The 18,910-nt window shown below is 40.4% G+C and overlaps 1 protein-coding gene and 1 pseudogene across 1 annotated transcript in view; one reads left to right on the forward strand and one right to left on the reverse strand.

Annotated features, from left to right (window-relative positions):
* The window catches only part of ARL15 (ADP-ribosylation factor-like 15), a 685,847-nt gene that overhangs the window by 221,181 nt on the left and 445,756 nt on the right, over positions 1 to 18,910 (forward strand). Inside the window, exon 2 of the mRNA XM_006865739.1 lies at positions 12,273 to 12,417. Within this exon, the coding sequence (XP_006865801.1) occupies positions 12,273 to 12,417 (145 nt within the window). The remainder of the gene's footprint in view (positions 1 to 12,272; positions 12,418 to 18,910) is intronic.
* Positions 11,293 to 11,835, reverse strand: LOC102833531 (annotated as a pseudogene).

Below are 18,910 nucleotides of genomic sequence, written 5' to 3' on the forward strand. Positions count from 1 at the left end.
ATCTATCTATCTATCTATCTATCTCCAAAATCACTGCAGTACTGTTATGGGAAGTCACAGACATACGCAGGGCAGTGAACACTGTGAGTCACGTTCCCAGCTGAGGTTGAACCAGGCATCGCTCTGTCTTCTTGTTTCAGGTCTCAGAGTGTAGACAGATGTCTACATGGTGCCATGGTTTTTACCTTTTCCTGTTCTTTGTTCATGAATGTGCTATTTAAAATGATCCTCAACCATAGTGCTGAAGTGTTGTTTAATGTTCCTAAGTGCAAAAAGGCTGCAATGTGCCTAACTGGGAAAGTAAGCTTTGTTCAAGCATGAGTGATAGTGACGTTGGCCACAAATTCAATGTTAATGAATGAACAATAAGAAGGATCTTTTAAAATTTTTGTGAAAAAATTGAATGAAAAGATAATAGCATTTTCCACAAACGTTTTGAAGCCCCCTCATATATTTTAAGTTATTGCTGTTTTTGTTATGTATCATTGAGGTGGTGGATTATCCTACAGTGCCACTCCAGGTGTCTTTAAACAGAAACACACGTAAAACATGGTTATGCACTGATTGGTTGACAAAAGTATTAGGATTTGAGGTGCACAGGAACCCAATCCTGTGTCTCCCTTAGGAGAAGTGGTTCAGTTTCACTAATCCAATGTTCACATTGCATTTATAGAAACCAACTGTTGGAAATAATGAGCGTTAACTGTATTTGGTGCTCAATAGTGTGAGCTGTCTTTGGTTTTGTTTGTAAGTTATTAAGGCATCATTTGTCTTCATAGCTCTTCCAGAGTTTGTACAGCTCTTAGAAATCCTGTAAAATATTTTGGTAGTATTTTCAAGACAGACTCATATTTGACTATTAGAAAGTTGGGAAATATTTTATTTTCAATCAGATTTTGATATTTAAATGAATCTTAAGTATTTTATTCATTGGACAAGTTTAATGTTAGAAAACACTTCTAGAATACGACATTTTTTGAAAAACTTTTTTTTTTTCATTATAAGAATTTGTTAGAATCCCAATATACAGGTTTTTGCTTTTGAAACCAATCTACCTAAGAAATATATCAATTAGAAGTTATGGGTGAGTTTTCTCTTGCTTTGAGATATCCACTGAAGGAATTTTCTGTTAATCGAATTCATACTTATTGAGCTCTGTACTAAGACCCACCCGAGGGCTGTACATAAAAAAACCTGCCTTTTTATAGGAGACCCTGTGTTTTTGTTCTGCGAGACCCGTATTTAAATGAGGAGACAGAGCAGGGCTCAGGCAGTGACTGTGTGGCTGGGGGGGAAAGTCCAGAAGCTGACTGAAGAAAATGTTCCAGCAACTATGCGAGCTTCAGTCAAATTGAAATCATGCTCAGAATAAAATCATGTATTCATGATGAAAAACAGAGCATCAATTGAAACAAATGCCATGTCCCAGAAGTCTGGGAATTTAGTGACACAGGATGGTAGGAAATGCTGGCACTGCGCCGGGCCCGTGCCAGAGTGGGAGGCTTTTAAGCCGGACCCTGTCAAGAGCTATGAAATTGCAGGATGTGTCTGCTCCTCTGCTGTGGCGCCTGGCTACCCTCGGTAGCTGCAAAATTAAGCATTTTGAACCAGTAACAGGATCAAGAAGGAGTATGTTTTGGATCTACGTGTGTAGTTGTCATCTAATAAATCTTCTAGTTAGGGGAAAAACAAAAACTAAACCAAAAATCTGTGGTGTCATATTAACTCAGTCCTAGAAATGTGTGAAGGACCAAGGAATGGATGAAAAGAATTCATTGTCTTTGTGGGAACTGGGGATGGCTCCCCAGAAGAGGTGACATTTACGCAGATAGGAATTCAAATCGGAAAGGTTGGGGAGGGCTTCCATGCTGAATGCACAGCACTAGGACGACACAGAAACAGTGCTGACTCAATTGAGGGACGGGTGAGTTATCAGGAGGATGGTTGTTGTTATGTGCCGTGGAGTCGGTTCCAACTCACAGTGAACCTGTACACGGTTTCTGAGGCTGTAAATCTTTACAGGAGCAGAAAGCCTCATCTTTCTCCTGTGGAACAGCTGGTAGTTTCGAACTGCTGACCTTGAGGTTCACAGCCCGATTCGTAATCACTATGCTACCAGAGTAAGTGGAGTCAAATTAAGGTGACAGTGTTAAGGGAAATGCCAGAGACAGTTAAGTGCTTCATTAATGCTTTACAGTGTGGATTTGTTGAACAGTTACTCGCTGAGTACCTAACAGTGCCCTGCCAAATTGGCCATCTGTCTGACATTGTTCCCAAACGGATTGGGGCATTTAAAGATGATCTTTCTGCCTTAGTGGTAGGCCTCCACACTGAAATGCAGTTCTCATTTTACCCTTGCAGTTTTATCTTTTGTTTATGAATATCTATAGTGCATTTGGTAAACCTCCTTCTTCCTCAAAAGTGTTAAGTGAAATATTCCTAAGGTTTTAAAAAAACATTCTTAAAACTTAAAAGCCGTTTAGCAAATATGTCAGCTAAAAATCAGATAAGAGACAGATTATTGCTTGTGATTTCAATCTTTGAATTCTCCCCAGACCTTGTCACACTGTTTTCTCACACGCACTCTGTGGGTAGGAGCTTGTGGATGCCTGCTTGGAGAAAACATCCTGTGTCCTGACATAATAGCATAGATACGCTGGATTCTTTTTAAAATGAGCAAGTCATAGCTGACACTATGTAAAAAGGCCTGTGAACTGCAGCAGTTCAGGCAATGGAGACCATGACCTTGGTTACACCCCCTAGAGGGTGCAGTTACAATGCCGGTTGGCCCTGCTTTCTATTCCCTGTTGCAAGTGAGGGCCAAGGGTTGTGTGTCTTTAGTGTTTTGAGTTGAACTAGGATCACATGGAGCAGGTGGAAGCGACTGTGGGCTGATGGGAGGGGCAGTCTAGACTCCATGTGGGGCTGTCTGTCCCTGGTCCAAGGTAACTCTCTCCCCAGGTAATAGTTTGGAAAATGAGCATCATGGTGAATGGTTATTTGCCAGTTGTTATGGTGCCTTTCTTAGCATACTGCATTGAGCTACTGTGCCACAATATCCTCTTGGAGAAAGGAATTGGGAGCTAGTGTTAAAATGTTACTGGTTAATCATGGGGAAACTGAATCCTGGCTAGGTTTATGGGACTTGAACAGAGTTATACAATGCGTTAGTGTCTGGCCTGGGAATGAAGTCTGAGTTTGCCACTTGCTGTCAGGACTGCCGACAGCATTGTGCTTAGCATTGTACAACAGTGAAAGGGGCTTACTCTTAACAATGCAAGAACTGCTTTAGGAGACAAACACAATGAACTTTGGTACAGTATAGTCTAGAGGCCAAAATGAGTAATTTTAAGTAAATTGACTATGAGATCCAAAGCTTCATTAAGTTTTTAAAGGAAAAGCCAATAAAGAATCTGTACAATTTTCAGGAACTGACTTTGAAAACTTGAACATTCTGTCTTTTAAGCATTTTCTTAATAGGATGGTTTAAAATCTGATACTATTTCTGTGACTCATACAGTATGATTTATTTCAGATATTCAACCTTGTAATAATTGTTAATCTAGTCTTTATGTTCTAACCGTCAAAATGTCTGATTTCCATAGCCCATTGTTTTTTTATTTTTGTTTTGGGGGTGGGGGTCTTTTGTTTTCTTAAGATTTATTTGGGCTTCTTCCAGGACAGTTGGAAATGCAGAGTCTGGATTTCAAGGGAGAGGTTAGAGGGAGATGCCATGTGGGCTGTCTTTACCCTCTGTGTGGTTGACTCCACAGAGTAGAGATGGCAAGGCTGGAGCGAATATAAAGAGAGGAGAGAAAAGAGAAGGGAGCAAGATGTTCGCTAGTAAATTAACAGGTGAGATGGCTGGTTCTGTGTTCAGCTGCAAAGTTTTTACACTGTAGATTTTTTTTTTTTTTTTTTAAACACCCAGATGAAATTTTGAAACATTGGGGTAAAATATGATGAGTAATAGAGTAATATTGTTATATAAATAATTTAAACAGAGCAATATAGTAATCAGTCACATACAATTTCATTTTACATTTAAAATTAGAATGGTAATTCGGACCAGGGTAGTTGCGCTAGTTTCTGTACATGACCTAGTCCAGAGAAATTCTGGCAGGAGAGCTGAGAAAAATAGAGGTCTCCAAACCAAGAACAGGGTCCTCATCAAGGACAAACCAGTCCAGGAGGAGGAATGATTGTGGATTTGTGTGATTGTCTGCCATAGCTATCTATACCTGCTGAGCTCTCCTGAGTGTCAGTAGCTGTGAGCCAGGGGCTGTCTTGGAGAGAATCAATATGTGCAATAAGGACAACTCTCATCATGCTCCTGGAAGACTAATTTTGTCATAAATAAGAAAAAGCCTACAAAAAGTCAGACAATATCAGCCAGTCTTCATAAGAATCTGGCATGTGATGTGTTGGCATCTAGAATGCTGTTTATAATTGTGGTCATTAAGTAGGAGAAGGCATAATGGAACTAAAATATGGCCAAAGAGCAACTAATAGGATGAAAGAGTGGGAGGGGTGACTATATGAAGGCATACTGAAATAATTAGGACTCCTTGGGCTTGAAAAGAGTGAGAGGAAATATGACTAGAGTTAATAAGTCCATGAAGAATACAGATTTGATGATCATAGAGTTATTTACTGAGAATAGGCAGAAAAGCTGAGGAAAAATGAATTTAGGACAAAAGGAAGCCATATTCTACTGAGAAACTAGATCCTACAGATTGAATCCAAGTTTTTTTAGGTGGGGGAGGGGGCTGGAATAACTTCTGACAAAGAAGTGACGAAGTGAAGAGTTTTTCTTATTTTGGCACTATTTTCTTAAATCCTTGGGGGTCTCTCAGAGAGAGAACATAGATCAAACTTCTATTAGCTTTGGCACTTTTTACAAATTTTCTTAGGTAAAATGTAAATGTCACTCATTCTTTTTTTTTAAAGTTTTTATTGTGAATTGAGTAATAGTTTACATGGGAGAATATCGGTTTTACACTCATCGTTGCATTGCAATGATTACAGTCTCCTCCATGCATCATTATTCAACAGTATTTGCTGCTGTTCCCTCTGGGGTTTTTTGAGGGGGTGGGGGGAGATGTATACCAAAACACTCAAGAATATATAAAAATTTAAACAACCAAAGGGCACATTCTACAAGCCTGCCCCCTGGCCACCAGCACACAGCCTTTCTCTTTACATAAGTCTAGAGTCCTCAGCTGCTCCCTGTCTCCATGTCCTCATTTCTGCCTCCACCTATGGTGTTGCTGATTCTCAGGATAGGGTCTCACATTCCACTTATGCTCTTCTCCTTTGCTGGTCCTAGGGGCCTCTGTTTCTGACCTGTAAGATTAACTACTCCCCTGTTTTTGTTACAAAACTTCTACCTTTACAGTTGTGACAGTCACAATTAGTCATGAAAACAATTATTATTGAGTCATAAGAACATTATCCCCATCGCCTTTCACCATGCCCATCTAGACAAGATGAGAACTATTCAGTAGGGATTCTTCCTTCTGTGACATTCTCTGAAACTAAACTCCCTCTTGAAAACTTGTAAGCCAGTCACTTCCTGCCTTTATAGCCCCCCCCCTTTTTAGATAGCCAGTATCTAGGTTATCTGTCCCTATGTACCCTGTATATAGAGGGGATAGGATTGATACTTGATATGAAGACTCCTTCCTTGTCAGTTGGTATTTTGAGCTACTGCATCCATAAGTATATGTCAAGTTCATCAAATTGTAACAATTTATACTTGCTTCCTTTATCAAAATTTTTTTTATCTTCCTCTAGTCAAGTTCTGATCATCAAGTCATCAAAGCTAGGTCAAATGAGTACTATCTGCAAGTTTGGGCATTCTTGTGCATCTCCCCTCCTGAAAGTGAAGTATCTATAAGCTAGATACTTCACTTTCAGCTTTAGCCCTCTGTGGCTAGGTCCTTGTCCATGGGCCCACGAGTCCCCAGGTCTCACCATTCTTTGGACCAAACAGCCCTTCTTCTTTTCTCTCTCATCTCCAGGATGATGGGAGTCTATGGAACCAATATCTTCATTGCTGCCTTTTCCCCTCTTCCGCTCACCAGTAGACCAATGTGGTCATCAGCAAGCTTACATGCCTGCTCGTGTGTTCCCTTTGAGTTTCAATCTTGAAGGCGGGGTTTGCCCTGAAGGGATTTGATTGCTTGCCTTGATGGCTCCCCAGCGAACAGCTTGCTTGTTTTTGTAGTAGACCATCAGACTGCAATTTGTATTTAGCATTTTTCCTGGTGGTCTTTCTTTCAAGAAATATCTTCTGTTCCTATAGGTGCTCCAGGCTGGTCTACTTGTCCTTTCAAGTGGAAATGTCCCACCTCAGAAGGTTCTGGATGGGGCTCAGGATTTCACCAAAGTTCCTATATACTACGAAGGTGCTGCAAGAAGCCTATTTCACTGGACAAGTTCCAGAACCCAGTTTAGGTGTTCCAAAGAATTATACACTGAAGACAGGCTCCCAAGCTTCTGCAATCATGTTTCATGATATTCCTTTCCATCGCACTCAAGTGTCTATTTTACAATAGTAGCCAAGGGAAACCAATATTCATAAGACAGTCAAGCGTCTTAACATTATTTCCCTTTTTTAACTCATTCAGACTATGCCTCGATCCCTGTATCACAGAGCCCTGTTGTTCCAAGGTTGAGCATACATCACTATTTACCTCTGCCCCATTTAGCCCATGCAAAATTGTCTAAGTATTCTCCTGTCTACCTTGTTCTGTCATTCAGTCTTCATTCATCAGTTATTGAGAATAGAGTCTGTGCCAAATTATTCACTGTTGCTGTTGTTAAGTGCCTTCAAGTTGGTTCCAACTCACAGTGGTCCTGTATAGGGTTTCTGAGGAGTAGCTAGTAAATTTGAACCACCGACCATGTGGTCCAGTGCAATACCCCACAGTGCCACACTGGACTGCCCCTACAGGCTGGTGTGGAATAAGACACTGTACTTTTCAGTGTGATGGGTTCATAATGGAGCTATAAGAGCTGGGTAAGAAGCATTAATCTGATCTCAGGATGAGAGCAGCTGCAGTGAAGAAGGGTGCTGAAGCTGAGGTCTGAAAACTGATGAGGAGTTAGATAAGCCATGAGTTGAAGGAAGAGCTGACAGCATAGGCAAAGGGACTGGGGTGAAGGAAGGTCAGCATGGCTAGAGTGAGGACAGAGAGAGAGGAGTATGGGAGATGAAACAGGGTAGGGGAGGTGGTTATTTGGAGCAGATTGGGAAGTACCTTGAACACCATGGTAATGGTTTGGACACAAGAGCAGTGGTGAGTCACTGAGGGAATTTAAGAAGCTAGAAACAGATACATCTTTTACAAGTGATCACAGTGCCTGCAGTGTGGGGATAGAGAAGGCGAGAATCAATATACTGAGGCCAGTTGGAAGAATATCGATATGGTCCAGGTGATGGTAACTGGTGTTGGAAAGGAGGGACAGATCCTATTAGCTTTTTAGAGTTTACATGGCTACGTATGAGAAGTGAGAAAGGAACTAGCCAGCTGGATTTATGAGAGCATGGCTGTCAGTAAGGCCTCCGATTTTATCTGTATGAGTGAAGCAGCTCAGGCGTTTCATAGGTCTCTGTTCTCATGATCTTCAGGTGACCCAGAAGTCTCCTTCCTCTCTCCCTTAGTTGATCCCTCATAAGTGGATGTTGAATAAGTAAAGATGAAAGACACTGAGGTGGTAACAGCCATTAAGTAATATCTCTAAAGTTGATAAAGCCATCCTGGAAGTAGAAAGGGAAGAACTGGACATTTAGAACATATAAAGGAAGATATCCTCAATCAGTACAAATAACATGAGTGGCATCCGGTCTCCTGAATCGCCTTGACCGATTTTTCACAGAGGAAACAGGTTTATGTGGTGCACAAGCTCTACAAAGGGTCATGTTATCCTGAGGTAAGGGCACTTGCAACAGAATATAGATAGTAAGACTTTGTAGGTAGTGATGCAGACAGACAGAGATTCTATTTAATAATTTTAAAAAAAAATAAACTTTATTTTGAAATTGTCTTAAAGATTTGTCAGATTAGTACACAGAATGTCCTTGCATAGTCTTCACTTGGCTCCACCAGTCACTAACATATTACCATGTTTGATTTACTACAGCTTCCATTATATGTTGTGTTGTTAAGTGCCGTCAACAGAGAAATGCTAGTTGCCATCAAGCCAATTATGATTCATGGGACCCTTGTGTATGTTAGAATAGAACTGTTCTCCGTGGAGTTTTCAGTGACTGATATTTTGGAATTGAAACACCAGGTCTGTCTTTTGAATTACCGCTGAGTGGTCTCAAACCACCAGCCTTTTTCTTAGCAGCTGACAGTGCATCACTCAGAGACTCCTTAGGTCAGGGCTGAAGAACCTGTTTACTGCCAAGGGCCAGTTGGATACTTACAGCATCATTCACAGGCCGTACAAAGTGATCAGCTTAAAAATTAGCCTGCTGTATTTGGTCAAACATTTAATTAATTCACCCCTAATGTGTACAGGGTCGCTATGGGTCGGAACCGACTCGATGGCACTTAACAACAACAACAAAATGTGATGGCTAAGGAACTCTGGTAGCATAGTGGTTACGAATCGGGCTGCGAACCACAAAGTCAACAGTTTGAAACTACCAGCTGCTCTGTGGGAGAAAGATGAGGCTTTTTGCTCCCGTAAAGATTTACACCCTCGGAAACCCTGTTCAGGGTCGCTATGAGTCGGAACCAACTCGATGGCACTTAACAACAACAATGTGATGGCTAAGGAGCTCTGGTAGCGTAGTGGTTATGAATTGGGCTACTAATCTCACGGTCAGCAGTTCAAAACTACCAGCTGTACCATGGGAGAAAGGTGAGACTTTCTGCTCCCGTAAAGATTTACAGCTTCGGAAACCCGGCACAGGGTCGCTATGAGTCGGAACCAACTGCATGGCACATAGCAACAACAACAATGTGATGGCTAGGGAGCTCTGATAGCCACAGTGGTTATGAGTTGGGCTGTTACTCTCATGGTTAGCCGTTTGAAACTATCCGGTACTGAGGGAGAAAGATGAGGCTTTCTGCTGCTGTCAAGATTTGCAGCCACGGAAACCCTATACAGGGTCACTGTGAGGCAGAACCAACTCCATGGTACATAAAACACTGGATTGCAAGGTCAGTTTGAACCACAAAATTGGTAGTTGAAACTCACCAGCTGCTTCTTGGAAATGCTGCACAGAGTTACTATGAGTCAGAACCAACTTGATGGCACTTAATGTGATGGCTGGATTGCAGTTGCCTTGGCAGGGTGAGACCAAATGATTTTGAGGGCCTACAGGATCAGCAAGGGACTGCAAATCACAAGGGCGGCAGTTCAAACCCACCAACTATTCCTTAGGAATCCTATATATGTATACTATGAGTCTGAACCGATTCAATGATAATTAACAACAACGACATCTGAACAGCAGCCTGGGCATTCTCCACCCCTGCTTTAGGTGAAGCAATAGAGATTTAGATTTTTTTGAACCAGGTAATTGCAGATACCAAGACTCTTTGCCTCTAAATACTGAGCTGTTTTCCAAGAATAAATATTTTCCTTATATAACCACAATAGAATTAAATTTGTGGCATTGTAGGATAAGCACTGGACTGTTAACCAAAAGGATGGTGGTTCAAACCCATCAGCCACTCCTTCAGAAACTCTGTACAGAGTCACTGTGAGTTGGAACCAGCTGAACAACAACAATTATATAAGGAACCTAGTGGCACCATGGGTTAGGCATTGGACTGCTAACCCAAGGTTGGCAGGTCATTCAAATCCACCAGACATTCTGAGGGAGAAAGATGCAGTCGATGAGACAGGTGTTCCCATAAAGATTTATAGTCTCAGAAATTCCAAGGAACAGCTCTCCTCTGTCCCGTAAGGGTGGCTGTGAGTCAGAATCAGCATGGTGGCGGTCCGTTATTATCTGATGTGCTGTCTATATTGAATTTTCTACATCTGTCCCAACAGGTCATTTATGGCATTTTCCCCTCCTGATTCAGGATCCAATCTGGATGCCCTACGTTTCATTTGTAAGCTTAGTTCATCTTCAACCTGGAAGATATCCTCAACTTTTCTTTGAATTTGAAGGCACTGCTCTTTTAGGGGAGAACAGGCTAGTTTTTTTGTGTGTTTTATTTTTTTCGTTACAGGGATGTTTATTAAAATCGGAATAAAAGATTCTCTTGCAAGCTAATGTTTTACCTACAGTACAGCCACCCTTCCCCACCCCTATGCCCACATTCACTCTAGGTTTCAGTGACAAATCAAGAGAAGACAGGGGGATGCACGCCATTGATTATAAAAATCTAGACTCTGCAATAGTACACAATTCTGTCCCTGAGTTTTAGCCGTTTCTGAAGAACTCTATTGCTTATGTGGCTAACGTGCCAGTAGACAAACATGATCATGTCTAACTATGAAGCACTTGGAATCTAATAAATGTATCCCTCAGGTTCCCAAGTTTAAAAGACAAAAAGATTGGGGTAGAGAACAGCAAATGGATGATAAGGTGACCGTGCCAGCCTGTCCTGAGCTGCCAGTGAGAAGAGGGTGGACAGAACCTCACTGACGCACAGTGGTCCTCACTGCAGCAGCATTTCTTCCAAGAGCAATTCCAAATGATCTATATCCTCCTTAATATTTGGGTGTTGACAAATTGGGGAAGCAACAATTTGGCCTTTAATTAAAAAATGTTGTTAAGATGTGTAACTCACAATACTGAGAATGTCCTTGGAAGGCTATTTTGAAGCCAAGAAAGTGGGCAGATGTGGTTTTCTCTCAGAGTTCAAGGGCATTTATGGCACTGTGTTCCTGATCAGAGAAGAAGTGAAGCCTCTTTTATGGCTCCTACCTTTTCTTTTTCTCACCGATTTTTCTGGTAAAACAACAGCTAGAAACCCTTAGGCTATGCTTTCCAGAAACTTGAGGTCCTTGGTCAGTGAATGAGATGCAAAGACGTTCAAGGAGATGTCTTTTCTTACTTCAGGTCACACCTGCCTTCAGGTCTAGAGGACAAGAACACTAAGGGACGTTGCTTCATGAGCAAGGCATTCTGAATGCCACAGACAATGGTGTGCCAAGCAGACAGGCACGCATGGTGGGACAGGGTCAATACCAGATGATTTTTTTAACGATCACATGACTGAGTTATATAGAGGGAAACATCCAAATAAGGTTGATGAATAAAAAAGCACTCTCTGAAAGACAAGTCCAAGAACAGACAGAACAGAATGGCCCTTTTCATTTTGTTGTATTTCTAATGTAGGAGAGAGAGTGGGGGACAGGCACGTTGCAATCATTTTCAGTGGACGACTCTGCCCTTCCCCATACAACATTGCAGTGGCTTCTCAGTCCGTCCTTCCTTGCCCTCTGAGAAGGGGTTAGTCTTCTGCTATACATGCAGTACATCATGGCTACCACCAGGGTCGAAATGGCTGGGATCAACCAATTGGTCCACCAGCTGGAATTAGAATCGAAAGTCGTGATGAGAGTTTCCGAAGGTTTAGCTAGCTTTGGTCTGTCATCTGAATGAAGCTCTCCGATGATGTATGCTTGGGACATTTCACTAGCATCTATAGAGTGACCAACAGCCTCAAAGTTCTCAGTAACATCACCACCAGCTTGTTCCCCTAAAACTTCTTCTCCACCAGGGTGCTCCTCCAAGACCTTGGTGAGATCGTACACTTTGGGGTGCAGGATGAGTCAGGTGCTGTTGCTGTTGTTGTGCTTCTGGATCTCCTCTAGGGTGTAGTAGGTCACGGCCTTCTCCGCAGGCGTGGCCATCTCAGAAAAACAAGTCCAGGGCCGTGCACTCACCCGCGTCCCCAAGGAACAGTGCAACTTCCAGACTCCGCAGACACTCCACACCCTGCTCCACAAGGGAACTGTGGCCGGGCCCAGACTAGTGGTTTTGTAGTACGCATCTCAGGTTGCTTTTTTGTGCATCGTTTGGCATGAAGGCAGCAGAATGCTGTTGTGTCCCTGACAGCGCATCAGTCACAGCAGGACGGTGGCTTGTAGAGTCTCTCAGTATTTCCTACCTGGTGCTGCTAACATCGATCACTTGGTTAAGGGGGTTGGTGACCTCCAGTCTTCTCCATTTTAAAGTTACCATTAGATTGTTTAATTACTTATTAACATTGATTTAATCATGTCAAATGTTCCTTGATTTGTTTCCACGGTCTTCTTTAAAAGGGCTTTTCTCTTTCCTCTTCTGGCAGTGTTTTAGAGCACTCTGCTGCAAGGGACCACCACCTGCACGACCAGAATATGACCTGGTTTGCATAGGCCTCACGGGTTCTGGCAAGACCAGCCTGTTGTCAAAGCTGTGCAGCGAAAGTCCAGAGAATGTTGTGTCAACCACAGGTGAGTGCCGCACCAGGGGACTATCCCTTTTTCTAGAACAAGAGGTTCTAGTTTCTTGTGCTATTTGTGTGATTTCTCTCTTCCCCTTACCTCATTTTCATCCCCGCATCGAATTTCTTCCTGGCCTATTTTTGGCATCAATTTATTTTAATTTTAAATACTGTGTTTTATTTGTAAAAGAGATTTAATGTGGGTCTAATAGCATTACATTGCTATATTCTGTATCCTTCTAGCTGGTCACATTGGTGGCACTGAATAAATCAACCTGAAGAAAATATTAAAATAAACCAATCCTGTGTCACTCCCACAAATGAATTTCTCTCAGGCCTCTTTTGGAAGTATCACTCTAGCATACTTTTGTTGGTCATATACTTTTAAAACAGTACCGAAGATTAGAATCTTCTTCTCTCGTTTTTTATTTACCAGAGGAGAGCCACTACGGGAACATTCATCAAGATATCACACTGTTTTCTGAGCTGGCCAAAGAAAGTCAGTCTAGGACAGTCGTCTTCAATCAGGTGTGACTTTGTCTCCCTGTGAACATTTGGCAATATCTGGAGACATTTTGATTGTCACAATTAGGAGAGGGGCTACTAGTCAGGAGTGGCCAGTGATGCCACTCAAGAGTCCTTCATTACACAAGGCAGCCTGCACAACAAAGAATTTTCTCACCCAAAATGTCACAAGGTGAGGATTACTGATCTAGAGTTTTTGTTACTTCTCAAATACTTCTTTTTTCTTTCAATAGTGAATAGGTAAAGAAGAATACAAATTAGAGAAAATAAGATAGAATAATTGTAGGAAGTGAAGTGAAGAATAGAGTTTCAAAGGAAGGGCAGCTGATGAGAAAGGGGTAGGGTGAGAATGTATCTGGGAAAATTGAAAGGATTTACAGAAAACAGAAATATCTAGCACCCAACAAGGTAAAATCCACAATATCTGGCATTCAACCAAAGATCGCTAGGCATGTGACAAGGGAGGATATGCATGTGAAGAGGATGAAGATGAAGAGGCATGTGAATAGGACTCTATGATGAGAATAATCTGTCAATCAGAAGGTACCAGAATTGGCACAAATGCTAGAATTAACAGAGAAGATTGAAACAGTTATTGTAACTGCATTGTCTACATTCAAAAAGTTAAGGAGAGACATGGAAGATGTAGAAAAAGAAATCTCTCTGAAACTTCTAGAAGTGAATGCTACAATATCTGATTTCTAATACACATACACTGATGGACTGAATGGGAGATTCTCCACATCATCCACTGCCTTCCAGGCAATTTCCAGTCAGAGCTACCCTATAGTACAAAGTAGAACGGCTTCACAGGATTTCTGAAATGATAAATCTTTATGGTAGCATACAGTCTCATCTTAAGCCTATCAAACAACTGGTGAATTTGAACCACCAACTTTGTGGTTAGTAGCCCAACACTTAACCCACTATGTGTTTACTAGAGACACAGAAGTTCATTTCATAATGCTGAAGGGATGGATCACTTAATTAAGAGGACATAACAATTTCAAACATTTATGTACCTTATAACTGACCTTATAATACATGAAACAAAAACTGAGAAGTAGACAAACCAACAATTCTAGCCAGATATGTCAGTAGCATCTTACAGTAATTGACAGAGCCAGTAAGCTGACTATCAGCAAAGATAGTAGGATCTGAACAACTCGACCTGATTGACGTTTGTAGAATACCCTGCTATGGCGCTGTAGGATAAGCACTGGACTGCATAGTTGGTTTGAATTGCAAGGTCCGTGGTTCAAATTCACCAGCTACTCCTCGGAAACCCTATACAGGGTCTCTATGAGTTGGAACCATCTCGACAGCACTCAGCAACAAAAATAACCCAACAACAGAACACATTCTTGTTATATGCGTGGGGACCATTTACCAAAATGGACCATATATTCTACGATAAGAGCAAATCTCAATAAATTTTAAATGGTTCAAACTATGTTCTAAGATTACAGTGGAATTCCCTTCGAAATCAGTAATAGAAAAGTCCTTGGAAAATATCCTCAGATATTTGGAAACCAAATTGTTGTTGTTGTTAGGTGCCATAAAGTTGGTTCTAACTCACAGTGACCCTATACACAATGGAATGAAACTGCGCCTTTCTCACAGTCTTTGTTAAGCTTGAACCCATTGCTGCTGCCACTGTGCCAATCCATCTCATTTGAGGTCTTCCTCTTTTTTGCTGACCCTCTATTTTAACAAGCATGATGTCCTTCTTCAAGGACTGGTCCTTCCTGATAATATGTCCAAAGTATGAGAGATCACATCTCACCATTCGGGCTTCGGAGGAGCATTATGCCTATAATTCTTCCAACACAGATTGGTTTGTTCCTCATGAAGCCCAAGGTACTTTTAATATTCTTCTTTAGCACCATAACTCAAATGCAATAATTCTTCTATGGTCTTCCTTATTCATTGCTCAACTTTCACATACATATAAGGCTATGGCTTAAGTCAGGAACAGTTTAGTCCTCAAACTAAGAGATTTGCTCCTGAACATGATAAAGAGGTCTCATGCAGCAGATTTGCCTAATGCAATACGTCGTTTGATTTCTTGACTGCTGCTTCCATGAGTGTTGATGGTTGATCCGAGCAAAATGAAGTCTTTGACAACTTCAGTCTTTTCTCCATTTATATGGATGTTGTTTATTGGTCAAGTGGTGAGGATTTTGTTTTCTTTACATTGAGGTGCAATCCATATTGAAGGCTGTGGTTTTTGATCTCTATCAGTAAATATTTTAATGTCCTGATGTCATCTTACAGCTCTTCTGGTCTTTGGTCATTAGTGTCAAATGCATCAAATCTGTTATTGAGATGATCTCTAAATTCAGATAAGATTTGTTTGAAGGTCATATTTTGGCTCTTCTGGACTTGTTGAAATTTATGCAGCTTCAGCCTGAACTTAAATATGAGCAATTGATAGTCTTTTCCACAGTCCCATGGCTTTGTTTTGGCTGATGATATTGAGCTTTTCCACAATCTCTTCCCACAGATGTAGTCAATTTGATTTCTGTATATTCTATTTGATGAAGTCCATGTGTATAGTTGTCTTTTATGTTGCTTAAAAAATTTATTTGCAAAAAATAGTATTTGTCATTGGTGGTGGTGGTGGTTATGTACTGAGTCATTAGTCTTGCGAAGTTCTATCATGCGATCTTCAGCATCATTTCTTTCACCAAGTCCATATTTCCCAGCTACTAATCCTTCCTCTTTGTTTCCAACCTTTGCATTCCAATCACCAGTAATTATCAATACATCTTGATTACATGTTTGATCAATTTCAGACTGACGAAGTTGGTAGAATTCTTTAATTTCCTCATCTCTGGCTTTAGTGGTTAGTGCATTAATTTGGATATTATGTTAACACAGAAAGCATTATATTTCAAGATACATCTTTAGTTATTTATAAATGGAAACAAAATTACACACTTCTTAATAACTCCTGGATAATTATTGTTATTTTTAAGTGCCATCAAGTAGGTTCCGACTCATAACAACCTTGTGAGTTTGAACCACCAAACTTGCAGTTCAAACCAACCTTGCAGTCCAGTGCTTTATCCCACAGCACCACATGAGGACTCCTGGATAATAGGGAGATATTATTAAAGGACATTATACAGTATTTTAGCTGAATATATATGTATCACATATTGGAATTTTTTGGATGCTCTTATAGCAGGACTTAGGTGAAATTTTATAGCACTAAATGCCTGTATTGGGGGCAATGGAGGGAGACTTATTAACAACCAGTGACATGCAGATGATTCAACCTTGCTTGCTGAAAGCGAAGAGGACTTAAAGTACTTACTGATGAAGATCAAAGATGACAGCTTTCGGTATGGGTTGCACCTCAATGTAAAGAAAACAAAAATCCTCACCATTGGACCAATTAATAACATCCATATAAATGGAGAAAAGATTGAGGTTGTCAAAGACTTCATTTTTCTGGAATCGACCATCAACACTCATAGAAGCAGCAGCCAAGAAATCGAACAATGTATTGCATTAGGCAGATTTGCTGCACAAGACCTTTTCAAAGTGTTGAAGAGCAAAGATGTCAGTTTAAGGACTAAGGTATGTCTGATCTGAACCATGTATTTTAAATAACCTCATATGCATGTGACAGAAGGACGGTGAATAAGGAAGACCGTAGAAGAATTGATGCATTTGAGTTATGGTGTTAGAGGAGAATGTTGAAAGAGCCATGGACTGCCAAAAGAACAAACAGATCTGTGTTGGAAGAAGTACAGCCAGAGTGTTCATTGGAGGCCAAGATGTCCAGACTTCATCTCTCATACTTGGACATGTTATCAGGAGGAGCCAGTCCATGGAGAAAGATACCATGTTTGGTAAAGTGGAGGGTCTGAGAAAAAAGAGGAAGACCCCCAATGAGATGACTGGCACAGTGGACGCAGCAGTGGACTCAGGCCTAGCAACGAGTGTGAGATTGGCGCAGGTCCAGGTTGTGTTTCTTCCTGCTATATATAGGGTGCTGTGAGTTAGTACTGACTCAGTGGCACTTAACAACAACAACAACAAATGCCTGCGTTAGAAAAGAAGGACCTCAAATCAATGACACCAACTTCCAGTTTAAAGACCTAGTGAAAAAGAAGTGCAAATCAAAACGAAAGTAAGCAAAAATAAATAAATAAAAAATAACAAAGATCAAGATAGCAGTCAATGAAACAGAAAACCAAAAAACAAAAGAGAAAATTAATGAATCCCAAAGGTAGCTTTTTGAAATCTAAATGTTAATAGACTGGTGTATGGCTAAATAACATGTGGTACATATGCTCATACATTCAATAGAGTGTTTCTCAGTCACAAAGAGAAGTGAACTCCTGAGACATGCTACAACATGGGTAATCCTTGAAAACATTATGTTGAGTGAAGTAACTCAAAAAGACAAATACTGTTTGATCTCACTTAAGTGAAATATCAGCAATAGGCAAATGTATGTAGTCCACAGTTTATTAGTGGTTACCAGGGGCAGGAGAACAGGGGATTCAATGTTTAGAAAATACTGATTTTCTCTTTCTGGTGATGGAAAATTTGGCAATGATTATTGGTGATGGTTGCATAACATTAATTTAGTTATGTTACTAATTTTTAAACATGAAAATGTTAAATTAGCAAATACTGTCTTTTATATATATTTTAACACCATTTTTTAAAAAGCTAGTTCTTTGAGAAGATCAATAAAATTGATAAACCAAACCAAACTGATCAGGAAAAAATGAAAGAAGACACAAATGACTAATTGTAGGAATGTGAAAGATGATGTAGGTGGTGGTGGTGGTGACTGTGTGTCACTGAGTCTGATCTGACTCATAGTGACGCTGTAGAGAATTTTTGAACCTGTACATCTTTACAAGAGCAGAAAGTCTTAGCTTTCTGTCATGGAGTGACTGGTAGATTCAAACTTCTGACCTTGTGGTTAGCAGCACAACTTGTAACTACTACAGGACCAGGGCTTCTTATTTCATAAATATCAAAAGGATAGTAATGCAATAGCATAAGCAACTTTATTCCAATGAATTAGTAACTCAGATAAAATGGACAAAATCCTTGAAAGGCATAAACTGCTGAAATTCACTGAAGAGGAAACAGGGAATATAGCATGACTTAAATCTTTTATTGTTGTTGTTGTATGCTGTTGAGTCAGTTCATATCTCTAAAGACTTTGAGGTAGTAGTTTAAAAGCTTATCGTGGTTGTTGTTCAGTGCTGTTGAGTTGGTTTAAACTCATAATGACCCTGTACAGGGTTTCCAAGAAGCGGCTGGTGAGTTTGAACCACCGATCTTGCAGTTCAAACCAAACTTTCAGACCAGTACTTATCCTACAGCACCACAATAACTGTGAAAGAAATTAGAATTATAAAAACCTGCCCCCAAAGAAAACTCCAAGTCCCGAAAAAGAAAACTCCAGACAGCTTCACTTGTGAATTCCACCATACATCTTAGAGAAGGAATGCTATCAATTTTACACACTATTTTCCAAAAAAATGTGAGGAGGAAGGAAAAGTTCCCATTACCTTCTTTAAGACAGCATTATCCTGATTTAAAAGAACTAGACAAAGGCATTAAAAGAAAAGAAAACTATATACCACTATGTCTCATGAATATGGATGTAAAAATTCTAAACAAAAGTCTAGCAAATCAAACCCAACGATATATTAATACCATAATATGTCATGAACAAATAACCTTCATGCTAAAAATGCAGAGTTCATGGAATGGGCTGAATAATGCCTCCCTTCCACTGTAGAATGTGATCTTATTTGAAAATAGTATACTTGCAGTTTTAGTTAGATAAGAATATTGAGATGGAAAATCATATGGATTAAGGGTGGGCCATTTATGCAATGATTGGTGTCCTTTAAAAAGACAGGACACCGAGTGATATTCTTGGAAAGGCATATCATGTGACAACAGAGGCAGAGATTGAACCTATGCCACCGTAA

The sequence above is a fragment of the Chrysochloris asiatica genome, unplaced genomic scaffold (assembly GCF_000296735.1).
Source record: "Chrysochloris asiatica unplaced genomic scaffold, ChrAsi1.0 scaffold00082, whole genome shotgun sequence".
Lineage (NCBI taxonomy): Eukaryota > Metazoa > Chordata > Mammalia > Afrosoricida > Chrysochloridae > Chrysochloris > Chrysochloris asiatica.